Source organism: Chenopodium album, chromosome 12 (genome assembly GCF_948465745.1).
Source record: "Chenopodium album chromosome 12, dcCheAlbu1.1, whole genome shotgun sequence".
In the NCBI taxonomy this organism is placed as follows: Eukaryota; Viridiplantae; Streptophyta; class Magnoliopsida; order Caryophyllales; family Amaranthaceae; genus Chenopodium; species Chenopodium album.
Window position 1 is genome coordinate 6462646 of NC_137845.1, and position 22913 is coordinate 6485558.

Consider the following 22913-nt stretch of genomic DNA (forward strand, 5'->3'; position numbering starts at 1 on the left):
ATGTTTCTATTCTGTCTTTTCTATTATACTTCCAATTCTGTATATATATTATACCTTCAATTCTCTGTATTTGGAACTACAAACTGTGTATGTGGAACCAGGGTACAAAGACGCCTGCATAAGATGAATATCACTCCACACTTCACCAAACAATTGCTTCCTTTAAAGGAAGATAGATCCTCTCTTTCTACCAGGGCAATGACAAGATCTTTAGAGCTTTCCTCTCTTTCTACCAGGGCAATGACAAGAATTTGCATTCTGCCGAGCTTTCACAAAATAAAGGGCCTCAACGGTTAAAACTTCAACAAAGCTCTGGTTCTTGATTCAGACTAGACACATTACGATCCAGTAGGAAACTCGACCAAAGGAAACCTGCAAATATGATATGAACTTAGCACCCTTAAGCTAATATCCTTAGCAGCAGGTTCAAATCCTTATTATTTTATTTTTTTTAATCATGAATTTCTGTCAAACATACCCTTCTTGCGAATCATGCTGAGGACTTCCAGGTGGTCCTGTCAAGCACTGATGACTAGCTTCATCAGCATCACTTTCAAACAATAGCCTGTCAAAGTCGGAATAGATGCATGGATTACACCTGCAGATCGATCACAGTGGACATCAGTTTCCCTGAATCCTGATTGCTTGCAACTAAATCGAAAACATCAATCAACCACATTGCTTTCAAACCACAAATTTCTTGACCAGCAGGACAAAATTATACACTCCTTAATAACTTGGCAAACTACTATCCAGTCTTTTCCTTTAACAAACTATGATTACCTATTTATTATTGCTATGCATCAGTATACTTCATGAAAGGCAATATCTTTCCGAAGTAAATATACAAAGAAAAAGCTTACACGATACATGTTTAACATATCAATGGCGATTAATAATGTGAGCACACAGTCTGTCCTACATTAGCCTAGTAATGATAGCAGATGTTTTATTGGTATAAATAAAAAAAACTACAACACTTGACCTGGATATGTTATGCAAGTAGGTGTAATTCATCCATCCACACTTGTCAATCTGATCTGAATTTGTTTCGCAGGGAATCAATTCACCACCTTCAAATTCAGGTTTATAATGTCCCAAGAATCTGTGCAAACAACAATGCGCATAAGTTTTTCTTCTGCTAACTTATAGCATAGGAAGCTAGTCTGCAAGGATTTCCAAAAAATTACTTACAAATCAATAGCCTGTTGCTTAGCTCCATCCGTGAAAGAATTACTGCAATGACGCTGAATGCTTTTCATCAACTCTTGAAATTGCGACGTCATTTTGTATTGACCCCTGATCTTGGAGAATATCTATCATATAACATAAATATAAAATTGACATGTTACTGAAAAAGAACCTAAGAAAGAGATGCAAATGAGGAATTATGTGATTCCAAGCATATATACCTTATGGTGCGCTGGAGACCCACCATATTGCCGGGAAAGGGCATCACCCATGGCCTGATAAAGGTTCATCAACTCACATGCTAAAGGGTCTTCAATGTTGAGCTCATCTCGGGATTCAATTATTCCTAAAGTATGCAACTGATGACCAAGTGAAACCAAGCCATACACATATTGAGCAAAATTAGTGCGATCTAAAGAATCGAGGCAATTTACTCTTATGATCCCCTTCTGGTTATGTATGTTGTTGTTGTCACTTGAGTTGATCCTACATCACAAATTTTGTAACTCAGTCAATACACGCAAACAAACAAGACACATCAAACATGAAAAATGAAAGGACAAATTTATATATGTGGCTAGCCACACCGTGTGGCCGGGATTACTCGAGTTACTCGGTCAGGGGTTACTTGAAGGGTTCGATGAGGGTTACTCGGTAAGAGATTATTCGGTCAGGGTAACTTACTTGAGTAACCCCGGCCACACAAGTGTTACTCGATATAGTTATAGCTGGTTTCAAAAGCCAATTCTGATTCTTAAAAGAGGGGGATGAAAAAAGTTTTAAAGTAAAGAGGTCAAGATTCTTGGCTTGGTATTTAATATAAGGAAGACTTATATTGCTGAAAAAGTATATTAGGAATATAGATACGAGATATCGGAAAATATATCTATAATGCAAAGTAGTGTATTTATAGATTACACATGTAGTATTCATCACAACATTTCGTCATTAATTTACCATGGGATACAAAATAATAGATTAGATGAACTAACCCGATATGTGATGAGTCAAGTGAAGATTCATAGTTTACAGATTGAGCCATTTGACAAGAAAAGATTCCAGTTTTACTTAGTGCATTTTCAGCCAAAACTTGAAGTTCTTTCAGTTCATCGGTTTTCTCACTGCAAAATAAAGTGAAGAGTTGTCATTATATCAATGTAACTTGATGCCATCTGACAAAACATTAAAGAGAGGGAAGCAATATTACTCTCGGAAGGCTGCATCGAGGTCTAGGCTTACAAACTCCACTTGATTCTCAACATCCAACTCCTTGTTAACGAAATCCACTGCTTCCTCAAATTTTTTATGCAAAAGATATTCGCGGTGGATTTCTTTGGACGACTGCAATTCAAGAGCCCTCATAAGTACAATATATTCTCATGCAACAGCCGCCAATAGGAGAGGTTGTTATATACACCTGGATGTACAGTACACCCATGAGGGTATTTGTTCCCATTTTAATGATTGTTTTTTATTTTATCATCAAATGAAGAGCAAAAACTAACCTCAGGTTAGTTGGATGTATGATACACCAGGGTGTATATAACAAATTCTAAACGGGATGTCTATATAAGTCATACTCAAAGAACCTTAATCAAATTCAGAATAATAATTGGCACTCCATATCTAACGCGCATATTTTTGAAATGAAGTTGTGTTGCATCATAGCAGTGGTTGCCTTCTGAAACTACATATACAAGGAAGTTTGGGTCAAACTAGTGAATATTACGAGCCAAAATTTAAGTTATAAGAATTGAACTTACATAGGATATCAGGCTTTAGAGTAAACAATGAAGGCTTTTGTGACCAACAAAGAGGTATGGAAGCCCGATTTTGCACAATTGAAGTGAATTCAGTCGGGCGTTTGCCTTTAATAATTGGACAAACTATCTGCTCAATCTCGACATCATTTGCAGCTTGACCCTTTTCATTGACACCCCTTTTCTCATACCTAGGCCAGATTAAAAGAAAAAGAAGATCAAAAGTGTAAGAAGAAATAACAATAAGATATTAAAGTGTCAATCAAGATGTGCATGCAAGCTAGCCCTTCAATCTAGTCAATAACAAAGAGAACTAAAATGGCAAGTTATAGTAATACATGAAATCAGTAGAAATTTGAGTGAAAGAGGGAACAATCTCTAATATATATAGGAGCCATAAAATCTAAAAATTAAGTCTTGGCATGACATATATGAACAATATAAAACAAAAACCAAAGTTATTGGCAATAATGAATGTGGATGGCACACTTGGTGGGCAAGGGTAAGCCATGCATGGTAGAGGCCTGACCCCTACAACCCCACTCTAGAATCATTTTCCTAATGAGCCCTGCCCCTTATTTTATTTATGTTAAAAAGATTATTAACAAATATCTACTCTATAATTCAATGGTAAAATCCTAAGCATAATAATTTACTCCAAGTGGACATTTTGAACCAAACTAAACTTTCTCCAATATATTATATATACCTAAATTTTTTTGACATTTATGTATTCAAGACACATTAAAGTTTTTAGCATGAATAAATAGATATGTGAAATTTTGAATGTACAACTAACCTAGTGCCTGCAAATTGACATGATCTTCTTGCGATAAGGGTTAAAATGAAATTCTTTCCACCAGTGCATAACTCAACCTGATACAAATGTATATGGTATATTATCGAGAGACTTCATATGAAATGTATAGAAAGTTTGAAAATGACAATAAAGAAACAAAATAATGAATTAGAAATTTGAAATTTTGTTTATAGGATTATTGTTATATTTATTGTTACCTGTTTGAAAAATCCATGTATTAGTGCAACAGTCCAAATAGTAAATTTGAGACTCTCCCTAATTTGATAACTTAAATATTCATTCCACACGAACATGTTATCATAAGAAAGTCTCATTTCTTGACTATTTAGATTATGTTGTACCCTATGCATAAGAGGGTATGAGTAACTGAAAAAGAAATTATCCCTGATATCAACTAGCTGCAAGAGTTTCTTGTACCTGTTCAATACATGAATTGTATCATTTTCTTAGAACGATATAACTTTTTACAAAGAGAAAATATAGAAGTTAATATTTAAAATAACCAATGTACCTATTCTCTTTTGAAGAATTATACATATACGTCAAAGCAGTAGACTGAGAGATTGAAATCATCCTATATTTAGATATAGAATATATCGGATGACCCAAAATCTTCCCAACTTCTTTCCTCTCAGTTATAAGAAGGATATGATAAAATTTCACAAATTGAACGAAACCTAAACGTCAAATGAGAGAAAATATAATATAAGATGAAAGGTATACGTGGAAAGTGATTTTATTGTAAAAAAAAGTAATTTCATTTGCATTTGTTTTGACTTACCTACAATACCGTAGTAATCGGTAACACATTTGAGGTCACGTATGGCGCCCAATAAACTCTTGCATGCCTCATATGAATAAGTTTTGGGATCTTCACATAAAACAAGCTCAGAAGGTTTGGATCTGACAATTTTTAACACTCTCCAATGCTCTCTTTTTGCATCTCTTCCAACCATGTAGAAATCCTATTTCATAAAACAAAAGAAATAGATATTAAACGAAAGATCTTTCATGCATGCAAATCTTCTAATCATGGCTAAGATTTATTATAACAAAATGCCACTAATCTAACCCTTGAATTGAATTTACTTATTCTAAAATTCCCAAATTCATTCAATAATGCACCTTTAACCTACCTAATTCACTTGAAGACATCAATAAGAATAGAACATACAAAATAAGAATACAACATACAAAAATAAGTATACAAGTACATTTTCAATGTGATTCCTTTTTAAACCTTTTACAATTAATTTCGCATAATATTAGTTCCGCATTATAGAAAGCACAACAATTTTCATCAAAAAAACGCTGTATCTACCCTCCATCTTTGTTTAGAGTACATCAGCACAAGGTTTAATTTTCAATTTTTTCTTAAAACATTCTACCACCCATTATTGAGTTTGGTACAACAGCTGGATTCTGGATGAATTAGTTTATGCAAAACAAAAACAATCAAGATCATATCCTAATCACAGCAGGCTAATTCAATTATCACCCAACAAAAAAAAGAAGACCATTAAAAAAAAAAAAAAAAGAAAAATAATCTCAAGATTAGTCTATTTCATATTACTTGACCACAAATCATCTACCATCAACAATGTCGTGCAAAACCTTAAAACACGATTATCATTATATAAAACGGAGGTAGTAAAAGAATTCACCTTTATGGTTTCGTAGAGGGTGAATTTTTCCAAATAATAAGGAGGAGAGCTATTGCTGCTCTCACCTTGTTCAAGAACTATATCGTTTAATCCATTATCAATATTTTTATTTTCTGACCCCATTTCTTCCAATTTACGGAACCTATAATTCACCTCTTCTTCACCCCTCTCTGATCCAACCATTAATCTGCGCCTGAAAACAACCACATAAAAAACCAATGAGGACGTCAAATTAATCGATTCATATAAAATCACATAAAAACATCAAATGCTAAGCAATTGATAAAGAGGAGAACCCGACGAGTGACATACGAAGATGATAAGATTACTCGTCGAATCGAAGCGTCAGAGTATAGAATTGTTGTTGAGCACCTGAGGAGAAGAGAGGAGACGAAAAAGAGGGGGTGGAAGGAGGAGACGAAATCAAAGCAAAAAGAGTGAGGAGAGGCCGCCCACCAAAAAACAATTGAACTAGCCTCACTTTAATACTAAGCTGTTTTTTGTTTTCTAAATTATTTTTGGATTTTTTCAAAATGTTCCCAAAATCCCAAAAACTAGTTACAGTACCCCAACAAATAAAGTACCTTTCAGTTTTTTCTGTTTTCTAAAGACAAAAGGTAGTTACTACTTACTACTGTGTTACTGTTGACCTAGTACTCAATAGAGTGAATCCCTATTTTTTGTTGATGATTGTTACTCGGTTAATTTTTTTTTTTCTTGGGGTTTTTTCTGTTGTGAGTATAGGTTGTTTATTGGGTTAATTACTCCTAGTTACCCTAATTAGTTAAGAAATAATGTTCATATTAATTAATACAATAATACACGCAATTATGATGCAATAATCGATTGCTTCAAAAAAAAAGATGCAATAATCGATATGACTCAAGTAAAGAAATATAGTCGATCTATACTTAATCATACAATTATGTTGATGACTTGATGAAAATGATCTAAATACAATGTAAAAGTTTTGAGGAATAAAAAATTGTCATTTTAGGTATTTTGTGGTTTGATGGAAGAGGATGATTATGAATCTTTTCATTGATGATATGACAAAGATAGACGAATATGTAGTTAGGAGTGTATGCCTTTGATTATTGTTGTGGTAATCATCTTTTTTTTTTTTTTTTAAGGAAAATCTGTGTACCTATATTTTTGCAAATTAGAAGATAATTAGAATTTCACCCAAAAAAAAAAAGAAATTAGAAGAGTGACATTAAGCCTAATAACATGGGTAATGTAGGTAATTATAAATTTATAATTCGTTATTATTGTAAAATTCGAAAATTCAGCTTTATAAAAAGAAAAAAAATTAATGCAAACGAGGACCAAATCCAAAAGAAAACAGAAGTATAGAACCATTAAACAATTACATCTTCCCAAAGAGCGTTGTTTATTTTGATGCTTCTTCAATCAAAAGAACATTGTCTTCAAGGAGATCGAACTATATTAAAATTACAACCAAAAGAACGACCATTATTGAGAATGTGCACGTATAATTTAAATATTATACAACATATATAATTATATTTCTTAAAATAAAATTTAATTATGTACCCACAAATATGTCTAACTAGTAAATATCTTCCCCAAGTTAAAGTTTCATACGGTCCACATTAGAAAAAAAAATAAAATTTTATAGGTCATTTATAATTTGATGAAAACTTTGTGAATAAGTATATAAAAAAATAATAATAATAAAACAAAAAGGAAAGTTTATTTTTTAAAAAATAATTATGAAACTCACATACGTTATGCCTAGCTAGTAGCTACATGTTAATTGTATACTGTATTCGTAGGAGACTTAGGAATATTAAAGTAACAAAGAAATGGTTATTAAGTTTAGATTATTAATTATGATAAGCTTATCGAACTACTGAATTAGACAACATATATAATTTTTGATAAGTTGATGACTGCTTGCCCATTCTGGTATGTATATGGATTTCATCAATGGAATAAGTCTTCTGTCTCATTATTAAAATTAGTTCAATCATTTGCCAAATAATATTTATTAATGCGATAATAGTATATTAATACTCCTAAACATGAAGGGGGTATTTCATGTGAATTGAACCCCTTCAATGTGGAGGAATTGGTTTAGATTGGAGAAACTCCAAACTATTTGAAGATGATGTAACATTTTACACATTCGCCAAAAATGGACTAAGTACGAATACAACTTTTCATGGACATGTATTAGATAATTATGAAAAATTAGTGACTAATTAGTCATGAAGATATATACGTAGTACTTTATTTTCGTTATTATTATATGGATTAATATAACATTCAACTAGATTTTCATGGATTAAAAGAAAAATGCCGATTAAAAAGTAGCTTAGTGTAGCTGATTTATTGCCTCCATATATACATTTCCGTATATTTCTATTTAGGGATTCATCTCACCTGTAAAAAAAAACTAAAAATGGGTTTAACATGCAAATACTACAATACATTCATTCATTCAATTGCTATTCCAACTTTCCAAGTATTTATTGTTGAACTTTATACATCCTTGCGTATTGCATTACTATATAAATAAAAATATTGATGGATCGAATAGTGATTGGATCAACCAAATTCAAAATCTTAACTTCAAAATATACACGGCCTCTACAGTCGAATATCTTTAATTTGGAATCTTTCTACCAAAAAACGTATGGTAAAGAATATTATTTAAATAGGGTATACTATTAAAATATTATTATATATATGCTCCCAGTATCCGGGATATACATACTACTATTTTAATTTTCTAAATAAACAAAGTAGGTTAATAAATAGATAGTTAAAGTAAACTTGACACCTTACCAAAACCCTTAAACGGTTAAACCATCCTCAACGGCCAAACTTCTAGAGAGTAGCTAGGGTAGAGGTAGATGAATGAATCTCCACCCAAGAGCCATCTAAAGAGGTGTTTGATCCAATGACCTTTAGGTCATGAATCCAAATCTTTATTACTCCCTCCGTTTCAATATGATAGTCTCATATAGAATCAATCACATAAAATAAGAAAACAAGAATATTTGGAATCTAACATTTAAGTAAAAAACAATTCAAAAATAGTTTTGCTTATTTAAATTGTTTTTGATTTTTTTAGGAAACCATCAAACATAATTGCATAATTTAAGAGAATAATTTCTTTACTTAGAGTCATATCATCAATTCACAATCAATTAAATAAACCAATCAGAATTTAATATGTATAAAATAGGAAATAAAAACTAAGTTAAAAGTGAAATACATTCAATATGGGTAAATCTTTTTGAAACGCCAAAAATAGTATATAGGACTAATAAATTGAAATGAAAGGAGTATTATTAGACGAGTTTTTTTAAAATTCAGGTGTCCTAATTGAAACTAGATGTTGAAAGGAGTGTATGACACTCGTACCAAAAGTTATATTTGATCTAATGACCTTTAGGCATGAAGCCAAATCTTTATTATTAGACGAGTTTTTATAAATTCAGGTGCCCTAACTGAGACTAGATGATGAAAGGAGTGTATGATACTGGTACTAAGAGTTATATTTTTATGGCATATACTTTGGGTAGCACAGACTTGCGACAATCATTTTCAGGGCCGAGGGAATAGGGAAGAGTGGTAGAGCAGCTGTTGCTGCTGCTGCTGCTGCTTGCTGCTCCCGATTCATAAGTTAGTGAATCAGCCAGTATTCGCTGCTTTATCCACAGCTTACTTTAAACAAAGAAATAGTTGGATCAAACGATAAAGATATGACATAAATTAGAGCATACGAAGCACATGGTTAGAGTTTCAGCAAGAAAATAAAAAAGAAACAAGAAAACTTATTCACATTACACGAAATAATAGTAATAATTACATAGGAGGAAAGAGCAAAAACTTATTGGACAATGATCAAATATGTACGAAGATAAAACTAATTATATGAAATGAAACAGGAGAGACCCTAGAATGTCAAAAAGTAGCTGGTGCAACTAGCAAAAATATGTTAAAATTCAGATATTTACAAGAATGATGACTGCTGCATTATAATTTACTGTAACTTAATTTGGTGTGGAGATAACAAGACCTCCGGTAAAGAATTAGCTGAATTAGCTGTCAATAGCGACTCTCGGTAGTTTCTTTGTTGTGCCATTATAATAGTATTATTAGTGCCAAGACCTCTTCCTTTTCATTCATCTTCTGATACTTATTCTGTTTGCACAACCCATATCCTTCGGAGGGGTTGATTCAAAAATGTTTGAGATAAAATCTGTGCAGTTTGTAGCAAAGACTAAGCTAAAGTTGATCCAAACTCGACCCAATGCTTGAAGCTATCAGGAAAATCTGCAGCTTTAGGTGCATCTCGCAATCTCCCCTGCAGGTAACAGAATCATCAGTACATGAAATCAGATCCACCCAATAAAATATTTTTAGACAAAAACAGGACAAGCTAGCCAAAATCAGATAGTTGCACGTATAACAGATATGAAATCAGCACACAGGGATTCAGTACAGACAACAGGTCATCAGCCAGACTTATTTAAGAAAACACAGCATACCAATTTTTAACAGAAAAGGCTTAACCAAGGATGTAACGCAGACTGACCTGAGATGCATCATTTACAGAACTGCCATGCAGGGAACCACCAACTGGAGAGTTCACAAGTGAGGATCTGAATGCACATGGAAACCAATTTCAAGTTATGATTGAGCTTTAATTATGGTCATAACTCGTAGCGGTTATTTATATTTAAAATTTCCTCCTTTTCTTGAAATATAAGTAGTGACTAAAAAAATAAAAATAGCATTAGGCTATAGAGCAAATAATATAACTGACACCACATACAGATTGCTTTTGGAAATTTCAAATGCAGGGAAAGAAATTCAAGGGACTTACAGATCATACGAGTCCTCCTCGCATGAATTTCCCGATGATGAAATCCAATCAATATCAAGAATATCTGAACAATCAAATTCACTTCCATGTTCGATGTAACAACTACATTCACCTCTCATATATTTGGTCTCTGGCATATCTGTGAAAAGCCGACGGGCTGACATGGATGGAGTAAACCTAGAAATATGGACCAGAATCAAAGGGAGTAACAACATTATTTAGGAAACATAATCAACTAGGTTATATTGACAAGTATTTTAACGGAAAATTATCCAAATCATGCGCTTTTAAACATCCAATAACATTGCATATCATGGTATTAAATCTTGGCTACATCACCACACATCGTGGCCACATTTTACAGGATTTGAGCTTACCACGACCAAAATATTAGGCCGCAACAGCTTAGTTGCCTGCGAAAGTGGTTATGTAACTGCATCCGAGATTTAAAATCATGTTGCACAGCAATTAAACAATGACAAATTTGTGCACCTCAATTGAATCAGTGAATAGCATCTAGCAATTTCAATGCTCAAATTGTGTTCCTTAAATCAAATGGATGATTTAAGAAAAATATTTGAATGGAATTGATTGACAAAGTGCAAGATAAATTCACATATTTTTGCAATCTTTAAGGGCTGAAAGTGTAATCCATTGCTATATAGAGAACTTCCCATTCATGCTACAGTTATTCAGTTTAATATATGGCCAAACTAAAGTGGTACTGAAACTACAAAAGGCAAGGGCATAAATCAAACAGAATAATAGATGTAGCTAGCTAAAATTTTACAACGCCTTCAGATAAAGCTAGCTAAAATAGACCCTCATATTACCAGATGTAAGAAAGAGCCATAGCTTTACCTTGTATAAGATACATTAGCATCGCTGACGTCACAAGTTGGCATCTCAGGCGTTGAATCTGAAAGACCACTCTTGTCTTCTTTTAAGTCAGGTAAAGTATGGTGATAATTACTAACTTCAGCTGGTGTTGTAGGCGAAGGACTCTCATACATAAGAACTCCATCTGACATAGACCTTTTCAAAAATGACCTAAAAGTAATAGAAGAGTGAGTCCCCTAAAGCTGTTTGACTTGTGAAATTCTATAAAATGATACTTCCTCTGTTTTTTTTTTTTTTTTTTTTTCTTTATTAAACTTGCAACAAACATTGGTACGCTATTTAGGAAGTGATTAGATAAGGTAAACGGACAAATTAATCTAAAAAATTTAAACCGTAACAAATTAACACTTTCTTCTTATTACTGGTAAAAAAAACTTTAATTACTTTGTCCGTTTACTTGGTCTAAAGTCCCTTTTCAATTGCGTGCCAAAAGGTGCTGCAAGAAAAAAATAAAAATAGAGAAGGTACAAAAAACCTAAAACCACATCCAATTGTATGGCTATCCTTTCCTTAATTGAGTATACACCTGAACTATGATATTTCAGAATCTTTATGCCAATAATTGAGATCATCTTACATTCTAAGTGTGTGTCTCAGATAAACGGTTGGGCACTCTAAACTAGACCATAAGCAATTTTGAAACCTCCCCAAAATCATTAGGTTGTGCAGGTGATGCCACGTAAGAGCCCACCATGAATATGCTTTTAAACAGTATATAAGATTTTCAATCCATTATCAATGTACAAGCTTAAATTGATCCAGTAGTTGTGTAAATCCTATCCTGCTGTCCAAAATGTCACTTTATCATACAACTACAAATATGTTCTAAATCACTTTTTTGCTTTGTTAACATGGAGTATTAAAATAATGACCCTTCAAACCGCTTTTTGAGCAAACCAATGTAATCTTACAGCCAAGGTAGGGATGCAAAAAAGATATACCCAGAAATATCATCTGTCAAGGATGAGGTGAGTCTTCCAATACTATAGTGCTGATCTGAATCAAGTTCCCATAACGCAGGTTTACCCACTTCTGGTTGAAAATGACCTAAGAACCTGATTAAAATAGATCCTAGATTATTACCGATTAAGGTAAGCCTTTCCTTTGGGAAGAGTTAGAATAAGGAAAACATAAACACCACAATAGTAATATTCAAATTAATAACTTACAGATTAATGGCATCTTGCTTTTCTGGATCCATGTACGCATTGTTCAAGTAACGCTGTAGAGTCCTAATAAACTCTTGGGATTGTATTGCTGCTTTCCAATGACCTTTTCGATCCGAGAATATCTATTAGCATCACATCACAAATGAACACTTAATTTACGGGAGGTAATTGGTGACATAATCCATAATAAATGAAGTACAAAATGGTGACATCAAAAGATGCTCACAAGTATAAAAGAATACTGATTTTATGAGTGATGGTTTTACCATGCTCTTAAATTGTGGGTTTTATATGTGAGCTTTAATTTTGTTAGTAAGGGGTCATATAGTATAGATGGTTTTCAAGTTGTTTAATTAGACTTTGTGCTTTTACACCTTATAAATATTTGGGATTTATTATTCTAATACTAGTAGGAGACATAAGGTAGTTGTAAGGCTATGGCTATCTCTATAGTAGACCTTTATGAGAAATAACATTGTGTTCTTAAATCTTGTGTTTTTATCGATTCAAGCATATATTGTATCGTTCAAGATCTCAATATTAGAATCCTCAGATTATTGAAATTATATCTAGATTTATCTTTCTTTCCCAATCACTTGTAATCTTCCATCTCATTAAGCATAACAAATGCTAAATTCGGGTTTGCCCTATTAAAAAGGATTACTAAATCCTTATCAAAAGAAGAAAGCAAACAACATTATAATTTTCCATCTCTTTAATCATTACAAACACAGAATTTTGACAATCCCCAAATATAAAATATAACACATTTCAATAACTTCAAGAAAGAAAATTAAAACTTAAGCCAAGTGCTAGATCTGATAAATAATAAATAATTAACGTAACTAAAACCATAAAGTTTTTCAATTGTAGCCTAGTAGGAACACAAGAATACACTTCATTTAAACCAGCAGTCATAAAGATAAGAAAACTACCTTATTGTGTGCTGCAGATCCTCCATACTGCAGCGCAATTGTATCACCCATGGCCTCATAAAGCCCCATTAACATCTTAGCCAAAGTGTCATCAGGATCAATTAGTGGGGTGGGATTGATACCAATTGCATGTAACTGATGGCCTAGAGCAATTAAACCATATGCATATTGCGCAGCATTTGTACGGTCTAAACAATCAATGCAGTTAGTCCTCAACACCCCACTTTGGAACCTTGGAGTCTTTGAAGAAGAATATTCTGTAATGTCAGTTGTATTCACATGCTCTGTAGTGGCATTAGAAAAGCCAGATGACAGCTCTGAATTCATTAACGAAGGCACTTGGCAATAAAAGAATCCAGTTTGATCCAACGCGTTCTCAGCAACTCTACTTAGGAGCATCAATACCTTGTCACCTTTACTGAAATGTACATACTTCCGATCAATATTTTTCCCCACCATTCACATCACAGGAAATATATTCATACTAAGTTCCAAACCATCTGTAATTTGGGGAAATAAGAAAGAGAGAAAATGTCAACTTACATGCTATACAGTCTCGTAAGATCCACAGTCCGAAACTTCAAGCGATTATCCTTATCCAAAGTTTTATTGATGGAAGCAACTGCCTTAACAAATTCTGAATGAAGTACAGATTCACGAGGTTTCTTTTCCTTAGTCTGCAAGTAAAAAACCATTACTTTAACCATCTGAATACTATCAATAGCTAAATTTGACAAATATTAAGCAAGTTAACTAAAACAGGAAAAAAAAAAAAAAAAAAAAAAAAAGGAAAAAAAGTAAAGGCACACCTTAATGAGATTTAATATGAATATCGGATTTCCATATCTGTCTACAAGATTTTGAAAATGTCGTCGAGTTGCCTCATAATAGGGGTCCTCCTTTGACACTATGTTGACAAAATTGTGTCACATAAATTATCATGAAAAACATACCCAAAAAAAAATCTGTATTGAGTGAACATACATATGATGTCAGGTCTAAGAGTCATTCTTGAAGTCTCTTGAGACCAAAGAAGTGGAATTGAGCCCCTAATTTGCACAACTGAAGTGATTTCCGACACGCATGTACTAGAGATCTCTTCATAAACAATTTGCTCCGTTTCCACATCATTAGCGGCTCGACCTTTCTCATTGACACCTCGTTTCAAGAATCTGTCAGCAAAAGAAAAAGGAATTGTTATCCAGGTAATGAAAAGAAATTCACATCTATTATCAATGCTCCCAAACTATAGATAGAGATGGTGAGGGCAGGATTTGGATGGAAATTTTAATGCATAATCTCACCAAATCAAGCAAATAAATTTCTCATCGAAAGGATCGTGGGGTTATTTAATCTTGAAGAGTGCTCAGGTATAGACGTATAGTGGCCTCGAAAACATGCATTAAAGGATTTAACTATTGAAATTACGAAATAAAGTTAATGCTAGGTTAAATATTTCCAAAACTAGCACATGTAAAAATGTTGGGACTTGCATAAATAGGTAAGGATGTTTAAATGTACTAACAGTCGCAGCCTTTTTTTAAGTATTTGCCAATAGTAAACAAACATATATACCTTGTTCCAGCATAGTGGCGCGATCTTCTTGCAATTAGGGTCAAATTGACAGTACGGTCAGACCTTTGAAATTTGACCTGCCAGAATCACGATAGTCAGTACCATTTGAAATAACTTGATCTTACTTACATATTCCTCTATAAGAAAGATAAGAATGAAGTAGATGGTAGTAGTTGCCACTAATCACTATTCTCCATGAAATTGAAGGAAAGAATACCATTATAATATCAAGTAACCAATGGGACTTATTGACAATTCCTGCTAAGACTATTAGAGAAAAGCACAACAAAATGGAAGCACAAAACACTGAGAAAAATAAGGACAAAGAAACTACCATACACTCCATCAGTATGTATTAGTAGTAGTTAGTTCATGGTTAGTCACCTAGCTTATACCCCAATAGCCAAGCGTTGTAGCAAAAATAATTTATCTCGGGAAACTTACACAAGATAAGAAATGCAAAGATACTAAATTAAAATACCTGTTTGAAGAAGCCATGTATCAATGCCACTGTCCAAACACTATTCCCAAGAAGAGTCCGAATTTCCCGAGTCAAAAATGCATTCCAAACAAACATTGTTTCATATGGAAGTGTTTTTTTCTGCTCATCATATAAGTTCTTTTGGAGACTATGCATGATACGGTAGGAGTAGCTGAAAAAGAAGTCCTTTGTAATATCGACTGTGCCTAAGAGCTTCTTGTATCTAATGAATTTAGCAACAAAGAAAAAATGCAAAACAGATGAATATATATAGAGAAAAATAATAATAAGGGAAAAAGGAGAATAAAAAGATAAGAATGAGAGACATTCAATGATAAATAGTCTACAACAAAAAAAGACAACATTAATCGGGAAGAACAGTGTCTCCTTGTGCAACCTGACAATACCTTGTATCACTCAGTCACTCTACAAGTTATCTTAAGATCAAAAGATCAATGAACTTTTCCCTCTGCATGTTCAGGATAAACAACTTGCAGTCTATAGGAAAGGCATCTAATAACAATATTCTCTAGTATGTCTAATAAAAGAATGCAAATGATTATACTTTACACGAATGTTATACAAACAATGAAACAACACTACCACACTAGCCATAAAATAACCATCCAAGACTAACCAAATGAAAATAGAAGAGGAGGTCCCTCCATAAAAAACCGAATTGTAAGCAAAATACACCAATATACATACTAGAAGACTAGACAATATGTCAGAAGAAGAGATAGGGGAATGACAACAAAAAAATGATAAGAGCACGATTCTGATAGAATATGCGTCTCTTACAAGAATAAGGTACATTTTACATTTACATGCAGAATAGACAAAAGACCTTTTTTCATTCTTAGAGTTAATCGAATCAAATCGAGCAGGAGAATGAGGGATTTGAATCATTTTGCTCTTTGACACGGCATATATTGCATGGCCGCAAATTTTCCCCACTTTCCTTCTCTCTGTTATAAGAATCATATAATACGGTCCCAAGAATTTCACAAAACCTGAATACCAAAGTAAAACAAATTTACTCAGCCATTGCTCATGAAACAAGATCATCAAACATAAACCATGCAATATACTCACCCACAATTCCATAACATGTGGTGACAAATTTCAGTCCACCAGCATACTTATTTCCTTCATCTATCCTTTTCAGAATAACTGAACACTCATGAACAGAGTATACTGTCGGATCTTCAAAAACATCGAGATTAGAAAACGCTAATCTATCAATCTTGAGTATCCTCCAAAACCTCTTACTTTTATCACTTCCCACCATGTAAAAGTTCTGCTCAACAACAAAAAAGGTAACATGTAAAGATTGTGAAACAAGGCATTAAAATTTGAAAAAACAATAACCCCCATCCCTAATATCCACCCTAAGTCTGATTGGATTTAGTTCAATTCATTACAACTATATTGAATCTGTTCGATCATCCTCGTGCATTCAATGAAACACTGCAAATTACTAAACATTGCAGCCAAATGATTTAAAGGCATTGTATTGCAATCATTATAAGCAGAATTGACAAGCAAACAAAGGCAACAGGTTCAGCTATTAAAGGTCACATCATCATTAAATTTTCGCAAATTCGAGTATAAGACACGCATATACAAAAAGAAGATCAACTCCACCCATAATCTAGAACAAAACACTCAGCATATGATGGTAAGTCTAAAAATTCTATAGAGCAAAAAATTCATAAAAAACAAGTTAGATTGCTAATTCAATTCAACAGATTCACCACTCTCAAATTCAAAATTCATATTGAATTCTAACCAATAATACATTTATTTTCACACCGTTACCATAAATTCGTAGATGCTGATTATCACAAATTACCAAACCATGACTTTGAAAAATTGAAATTGAACTCATAACAAGCAATCATACAATCAACAAGCAATCAAACCTTCAAAAATTGAAATTGAACTCGAAACAAGCAATCAAACCACGATCAATTTAAAACAAGCAATGGATCAATTGACAAACAAAAAAAAAAGTCAAAATTAATACCGCGCGAGTTTCATAGAGTTTGAATTTCGCTAAATAATGTGAACAAGTCGTCTCCAATTGCAGTTCATCAATTCCAGTATTTCCACCACCAATCAACGCCGTTTTTTCGGCGTTGCTGCAATCATCGCCACCGTTGCTATTGTTTTCGTTGCTGTTGCTGCTGTTGCTGTTGCTGTTGCTGTTGTTAGTTTCAGAAACCATGACTACTACTACTTCCGATCCCGAGCCGACTCAGCCCGGGTCAACTCAGTTGAGCATACAATTGAATTAACCAAACAAAAAACTCAAAACAATTTTATCGTCGATTCACAATCAATTTACACGACGAATTCAAGCATTATTATTCCAATCAATTCACAAATTAAAATTCTAGCAAAAACAAAACAACAACACAGTTTAATTTACAAAAAAAAAATTGAATTGAATGAGAGAAGCTAGGTTAATGGAAGCTACGAGAATGAAATTGAGAGTGAGTTGGGAGAATTGGAGGAGAGAGAAAGAGATCTGAGTAGCAGAGAAATTCAAAAAGAGGCTTTTTTGAGGAGAGAGAAAAACAAAGGGAAGAGAAGAGAAGAACAGATCATTGGAGAGAGAAGACAGACTATTGCTGAGATAGAGAGAGAAAACTACGGCGACTACAGTGATACTACGTGTACCACATAATTATGGCCAAAACCTCAAATTTAATATTTCAGGATTTATTTTATTTTATTTTATTTTATTTTTTTAAAATACCCTCCTCATATTATTGATTTATTCAAGTTTTTTTTTAGAAACTAGATGAAGGGTTTATTTGAATTTTTTAAAATAATTTTATATATATACATATTTATGTGCTAAAATTTGTTATATATTTAGGTAAAATTTTTAATATCAAAGGATAATATTTTATATTTAATTAATTTAAATTGGAAAATTTCATTCGTCAATTTTGCTTACATGTCATTTAAATTATTTAATTCTTAAAGAAATTAATAATCTCTATTTAAATGGCTACCACTAAAATTTATTATCCTACATAGTGCGCTGAAAAAATTAAATCCTACATGGTTCTGTAAAAACTCGGGAAAAAACTCCCCTTTATATATATATATATATATATATATATATATATATATATATATATATATTAGATTTATTTTGGTGAAAATAATACTCGTATAAAAAGTCTTGACAATGATCATTTCTTTCTTAATGATTTACTATTGACTATAACCCTAATAAGTAATAATCAAATCAAATACTCTATTTTCTTTATCATTCTAATAATAATGGTTCATAAGGTATATTAAAAAGCTGACATGACATGACAACATGATACGATTCGAGTGTGAAACCAACAGTTAGGGTCTGTTCGCTTCAGCTTAATTTCAGTTCAGTTCAGTTTAACTCTTAATTTCCTTCTCTCATAAACAATTTATTTCAGCTCTATTCAATTTAGTTCAGTCAGCTCAGTCAGTAAATCAGAACAAGCCATTAGTTAAGGATTTATGACATGTATAATTAACTACTTAGGTCAATAAAAAGCAACATTTTTAATCAAACAATTGAGGTAAGTATATCGAGATTCCAAGCTCAATAAAATTCGACATGATTCAGCTTGTCTAAAGTAGGCCAAATCTATATTATATGCAATGTGGCAATATGAGGGCACGAAAAAAAAGGGTTAGGGTCAACCTATTTACTAGCTTGATTAAGCGGGTCTAAACTGGTCAACGTGGCACGACATTTCTAATTACACGAGTCGAACTAATGTTGTGGCTTCCCAACCCATTTATCTTTGACTCGAAAACATGCAAATTCAATCCCTCACACACATTTGCTAGCTACGAAGTATAATATAAGTTATATTTATCATAGTAATAATTTTTAATAAAATCTATCTAATAATAAATTTAGGCAAGTTTATATAAGTTTTGAAAGATGTTTCATAACAATCTCGCTTAACTCGTTGTTTAATAAAATAACACGCTTAACAAGTTGTATTTGTATCTCTCCTATCTCAAACATATTAGACATTGTAATTGTTTGAAAAATCAAAGATAAACGTGAAAGTTGGGACAAATTTGAGTTAATATGTACGAGTATGTACTTATTAAGAAGTTTACAAAGAAGGGGTCAAATTTGGTACTGTTGGTGACTTGGTGTCAAGTTTTTCTAAAGATTATACGAAGTATTTTATGTTGGTGTAAATAAGGTGATAAATATAAAAAGGAAAAAGGCGTTAATGATTGGGTTTACTTGGAATATTTAGTAATTCATGCAAGTTGTTAATTATAATAGAGAAAGGGATTGGATGTGAACCCGTTTATTAAGAAATTCAAATGCTGTTTTGCTTGTCTCATTATGCCGACGATTTTTTAGTGTAAAAAAACATTTTAACACGTTTTGACTTCTTCTTACTAGTTTTTGATTGGAACTTTAGAAGGTTGTATGACATGGCTATGCAACGATTCACTTATATTATGAAGTATTGTTCTTATGTATTAATCTATCAACTTTATTAAAAGTGGTTACTGTGGTTTAGTTGTATAGATTACAGTTAATTTACATGATTAGGAGTGTCGGAGTATAATAAACCGCAAATACTACGTATTAAAATTTTAAATTTTATTGGGGATATTCCAGTGATCACGCAGTGTCGTGTGGTGGTATTGTGGGTATTCAAAATCGACATAATGTTGTTTTGGATACCCTTGTTGATGTTTGTCATCATTCTGGAATTTCAACAAGAAAGGAGGTTGACATTGGGTTGTTTGGAGGGAACGACGGAGCCCTCAGCTCGGCCCTACAAATGTGTTACTTTATTCTCGGGATCGTGGTTGCGATGTCTGTGTTGATCTGATAGGGTCTTCACTTTTGACACATTCTGGGCTATTTGGCTTTGTTCCTAGACGGGTTGTGACTGATGCGGTTCATCGGATCGAAGCGAGTTAAGTATGAATCTAGTTGTTAGGCAATTGGATATGGTTTCATTCCTTCTCATTTTCTTCATTTGGGGAATTTAAGAAGGAGATTGTTGCATCGCTGAAGTCGGTTCAGAAGTTTTCAATGACGCAGATATTGGGGCACATGCTGCTGCTCATATCTTTACTAGGATAGACTTTGCTATAGCTAAAGGAGTCGGGCTTATATTGTATCTCGGCTCCCACTAATTTTTTTTAGGTCGTATAACTCTGTCTGTTTTTGAGATATAATAATAATAATAATACCTTCTTTTCATATTATTTGCAATGATTAGACATTTTTTCTCTCTACTTTATGTCAAATCGTTGCAAATAATATGAAAATGAGGTAGTAATATATTTCATGAGGGTCACTGCATCTACAGAATTCACTTCTCCTTAACTCCGCGTCAGGTTGCCTTATGGAAGTCCCAACACGGGGATCACTCTTCGGCCTGGTTGCGAGCGGTCCCAATATTATGTTTGGGTCAGACTATGAATGGTAAGACTTACTGTTGTGTTCTTTGCTACCGGTTTGGTACGGTGTTCCTTTGTTCTTAGTTTCGACACTGTGTTTTGCTTGCTCAAGGGTTTTTAATGGGGATATTTATGGGGATCATGTAGTGTCTTGTGCTGGGATGGTGAATATTAAATATCAGCACAACGTTGTTTGTGATACCCTTGTTGATATTTGTTTTCGGTCTGGGATTTCTGCAAGAAAGGGGGTTAATGTTGGGTTGTCTGGAGGGAACGACGGGCCTCTTCAACCAGCACATGTGTTGCTTTATTCCTAGGACAAAGGCCTTGATATATGTGTTGACTTGATGGGGTCTTCTCCTTTTTGGGTTGTCTGACTTCATTCCTGGTCGTGTTGTGTCGGTTGCGGCTCAGCGGAAGCGGGACAAGTATGGGGCACGTTGTAGGGCTATTGGCCTGGATATGGTGTTCTTTCTTTTTACTTTTCTTCATTGGGGAAATTAGAGAAAGATGTTGTTGCGTTGCTGAAGTGGGTTTAAGCATTTGCTAGGATCAGGATATTGGTGATCGTGCAGCTGCTCACATCTTCAACAGGATCGGGTTCGCTATAGCTAGAGGGGTGGGGCCTAGATTGTATCTTGGCTACCTACTAATTTCTTATAAATCGATTGATTTTGTAGGTTTTTGTTATTTTTCTATAATAATAATAATAATAATATATTATTATTATTATTATTATTTTAAGATATTCGAGTTATTTATTTTTGAAATCAAGATATATTAGTGGTATTATATTTTTTAAAAATTTGAGTAAATGTCAAAAGACTCAAATCTATGAATATATGTACAACTAGTTTGGTGGCCCGTGTGACGTCCGGGTTGTTTATTGAATTTTAAGATAAATTTTTATTTAAATTATATAGTAGGCATGTAATGACGACTAATTATAATATTGTGAAAGTGTTCGATATATATATATATATATATATATATATATATATATATATATAAGCAAAGTAATCTTGAAATATTGAATTTCTAAAAATCAGCCAAAATAACTTAAACAAAAAAAAATTGTTCTAAGCCTGTTGGGTTGACCCGAAACCGAAACTTTGGGCCAGCATTGACCGAATTGAAATGACTCGTAACCCGACCTGATTGACAGGTCTACAAATAGTAATGAAATCATATTTGATTGTGAATTATTTTATTACAATTGATTATAATAAATTATAAAAGAATATTGTATGTTTTGAACTATTTCCTTCGCTCTAAAAAAATTATGACATAAAAATAAATTTATATGATAAATTATTTAATTGTTGTCTATGTAGCGCAATATTTGGTGAAAAGTTAAAATGTCAGGTGTTGTTGTCTCTTGGTTTGGCTAAACTTATAACTTATTTTTGTATTTGTGAAATAATGGTACTTTATCGGAAATAAAAATCTAGCTAAACCAACAATTTTATCCTATAAATCTATCCAAATTTTATTTAAATGAAATTCTAAACTTAGATTTTTATCCTACAAAATCTACCCAAGTTTTTATCCTAATAAAAAATACAACTTTTTTATTCATAAAAAATATCCAAATAAATCTATGCGTCCTACGAATATTTAAATGTTGTCTACGTGGCGCAAAATTTGGCGAAAAGTTAAAATGTCAAGTGTCTTTGTCTCGTGATCTGACTAAAAGTTTAGCTTTATATATTAGTTATTAGTATGCAATGTACCCCGGGCAATGCACTGGGTTTCCTCCACAATATATATCTTTGTGTTTTAAAAATCCTTACATTAATTGGCTACTTATAAAGGTATTATCACTAATGTATAAATCTATCCACCTTAGAAACATTTGTTGCTTTAATTGTTCATAATTGGATGAATGATTTAATTTTACAGTTTCATTGATATTTAACAATTTGAACTCCTAGACTTTATTTGGATCCCTTTGTTCGAAAGTAAGTCTTCGATTCCTACAATTTTAGATTTTTTTTTTTGAAAGACGATTACCTATTTAGCTAGAACTTTAATTCTGGTGGCAATACCCGATTTATTTATTGATCTTTTTTTAAAAAAAAAAAAATTATCTATATGCCAAAT

At 32.8% G+C, this 22913-nt stretch overlaps 2 protein-coding genes across 2 annotated transcripts; both read right to left on the reverse strand.

Annotated features, from left to right (window-relative positions):
* Positions 1–56: 56 nt before the first annotated feature.
* On the reverse strand, positions 57–5618 carry LOC145570739 (phosphoinositide phosphatase SAC2-like). Its single transcript, XM_081629888.1, has 15 exons — positions 5436–5618; positions 4553–4736; positions 4283–4448; positions 3969–4188; positions 3751–3827; positions 2955–3142; positions 2781–2878; positions 2399–2532; positions 2184–2312; positions 1413–1665; positions 1195–1316; positions 986–1105; positions 479–598; positions 343–372; positions 57–258 (listed from the first exon to the last, which is right to left on the reverse strand). The coding sequence occupies exons 1-15, from the start codon at positions 5616–5618 to the stop codon at positions 57–59; spliced, it is 2226 nt and encodes a 741-aa protein (XP_081486014.1).
* Positions 5619–9224: 3606 nt separating this feature from the next.
* Positions 9225–18010, reverse strand: LOC145570167 (phosphoinositide phosphatase SAC2-like). Its single transcript, XM_081629183.1, has 15 exons — positions 17389–18010; positions 16455–16659; positions 16207–16372; positions 15360–15582; positions 14879–14955; positions 14288–14475; positions 14113–14210; positions 13847–13980; positions 13304–13721; positions 12369–12490; positions 12141–12254; positions 11161–11349; positions 10300–10476; positions 10009–10075; positions 9225–9777 (listed from the first exon to the last, which is right to left on the reverse strand). The coding sequence occupies exons 1-15, from the start codon at positions 17587–17589 to the stop codon at positions 9694–9696; spliced, it is 2463 nt and encodes an 820-aa protein (XP_081485309.1). The 5' UTR covers positions 17590–18010; the 3' UTR covers positions 9225–9693.
* Positions 18011–22913: the final 4903 nt, after the last annotated feature.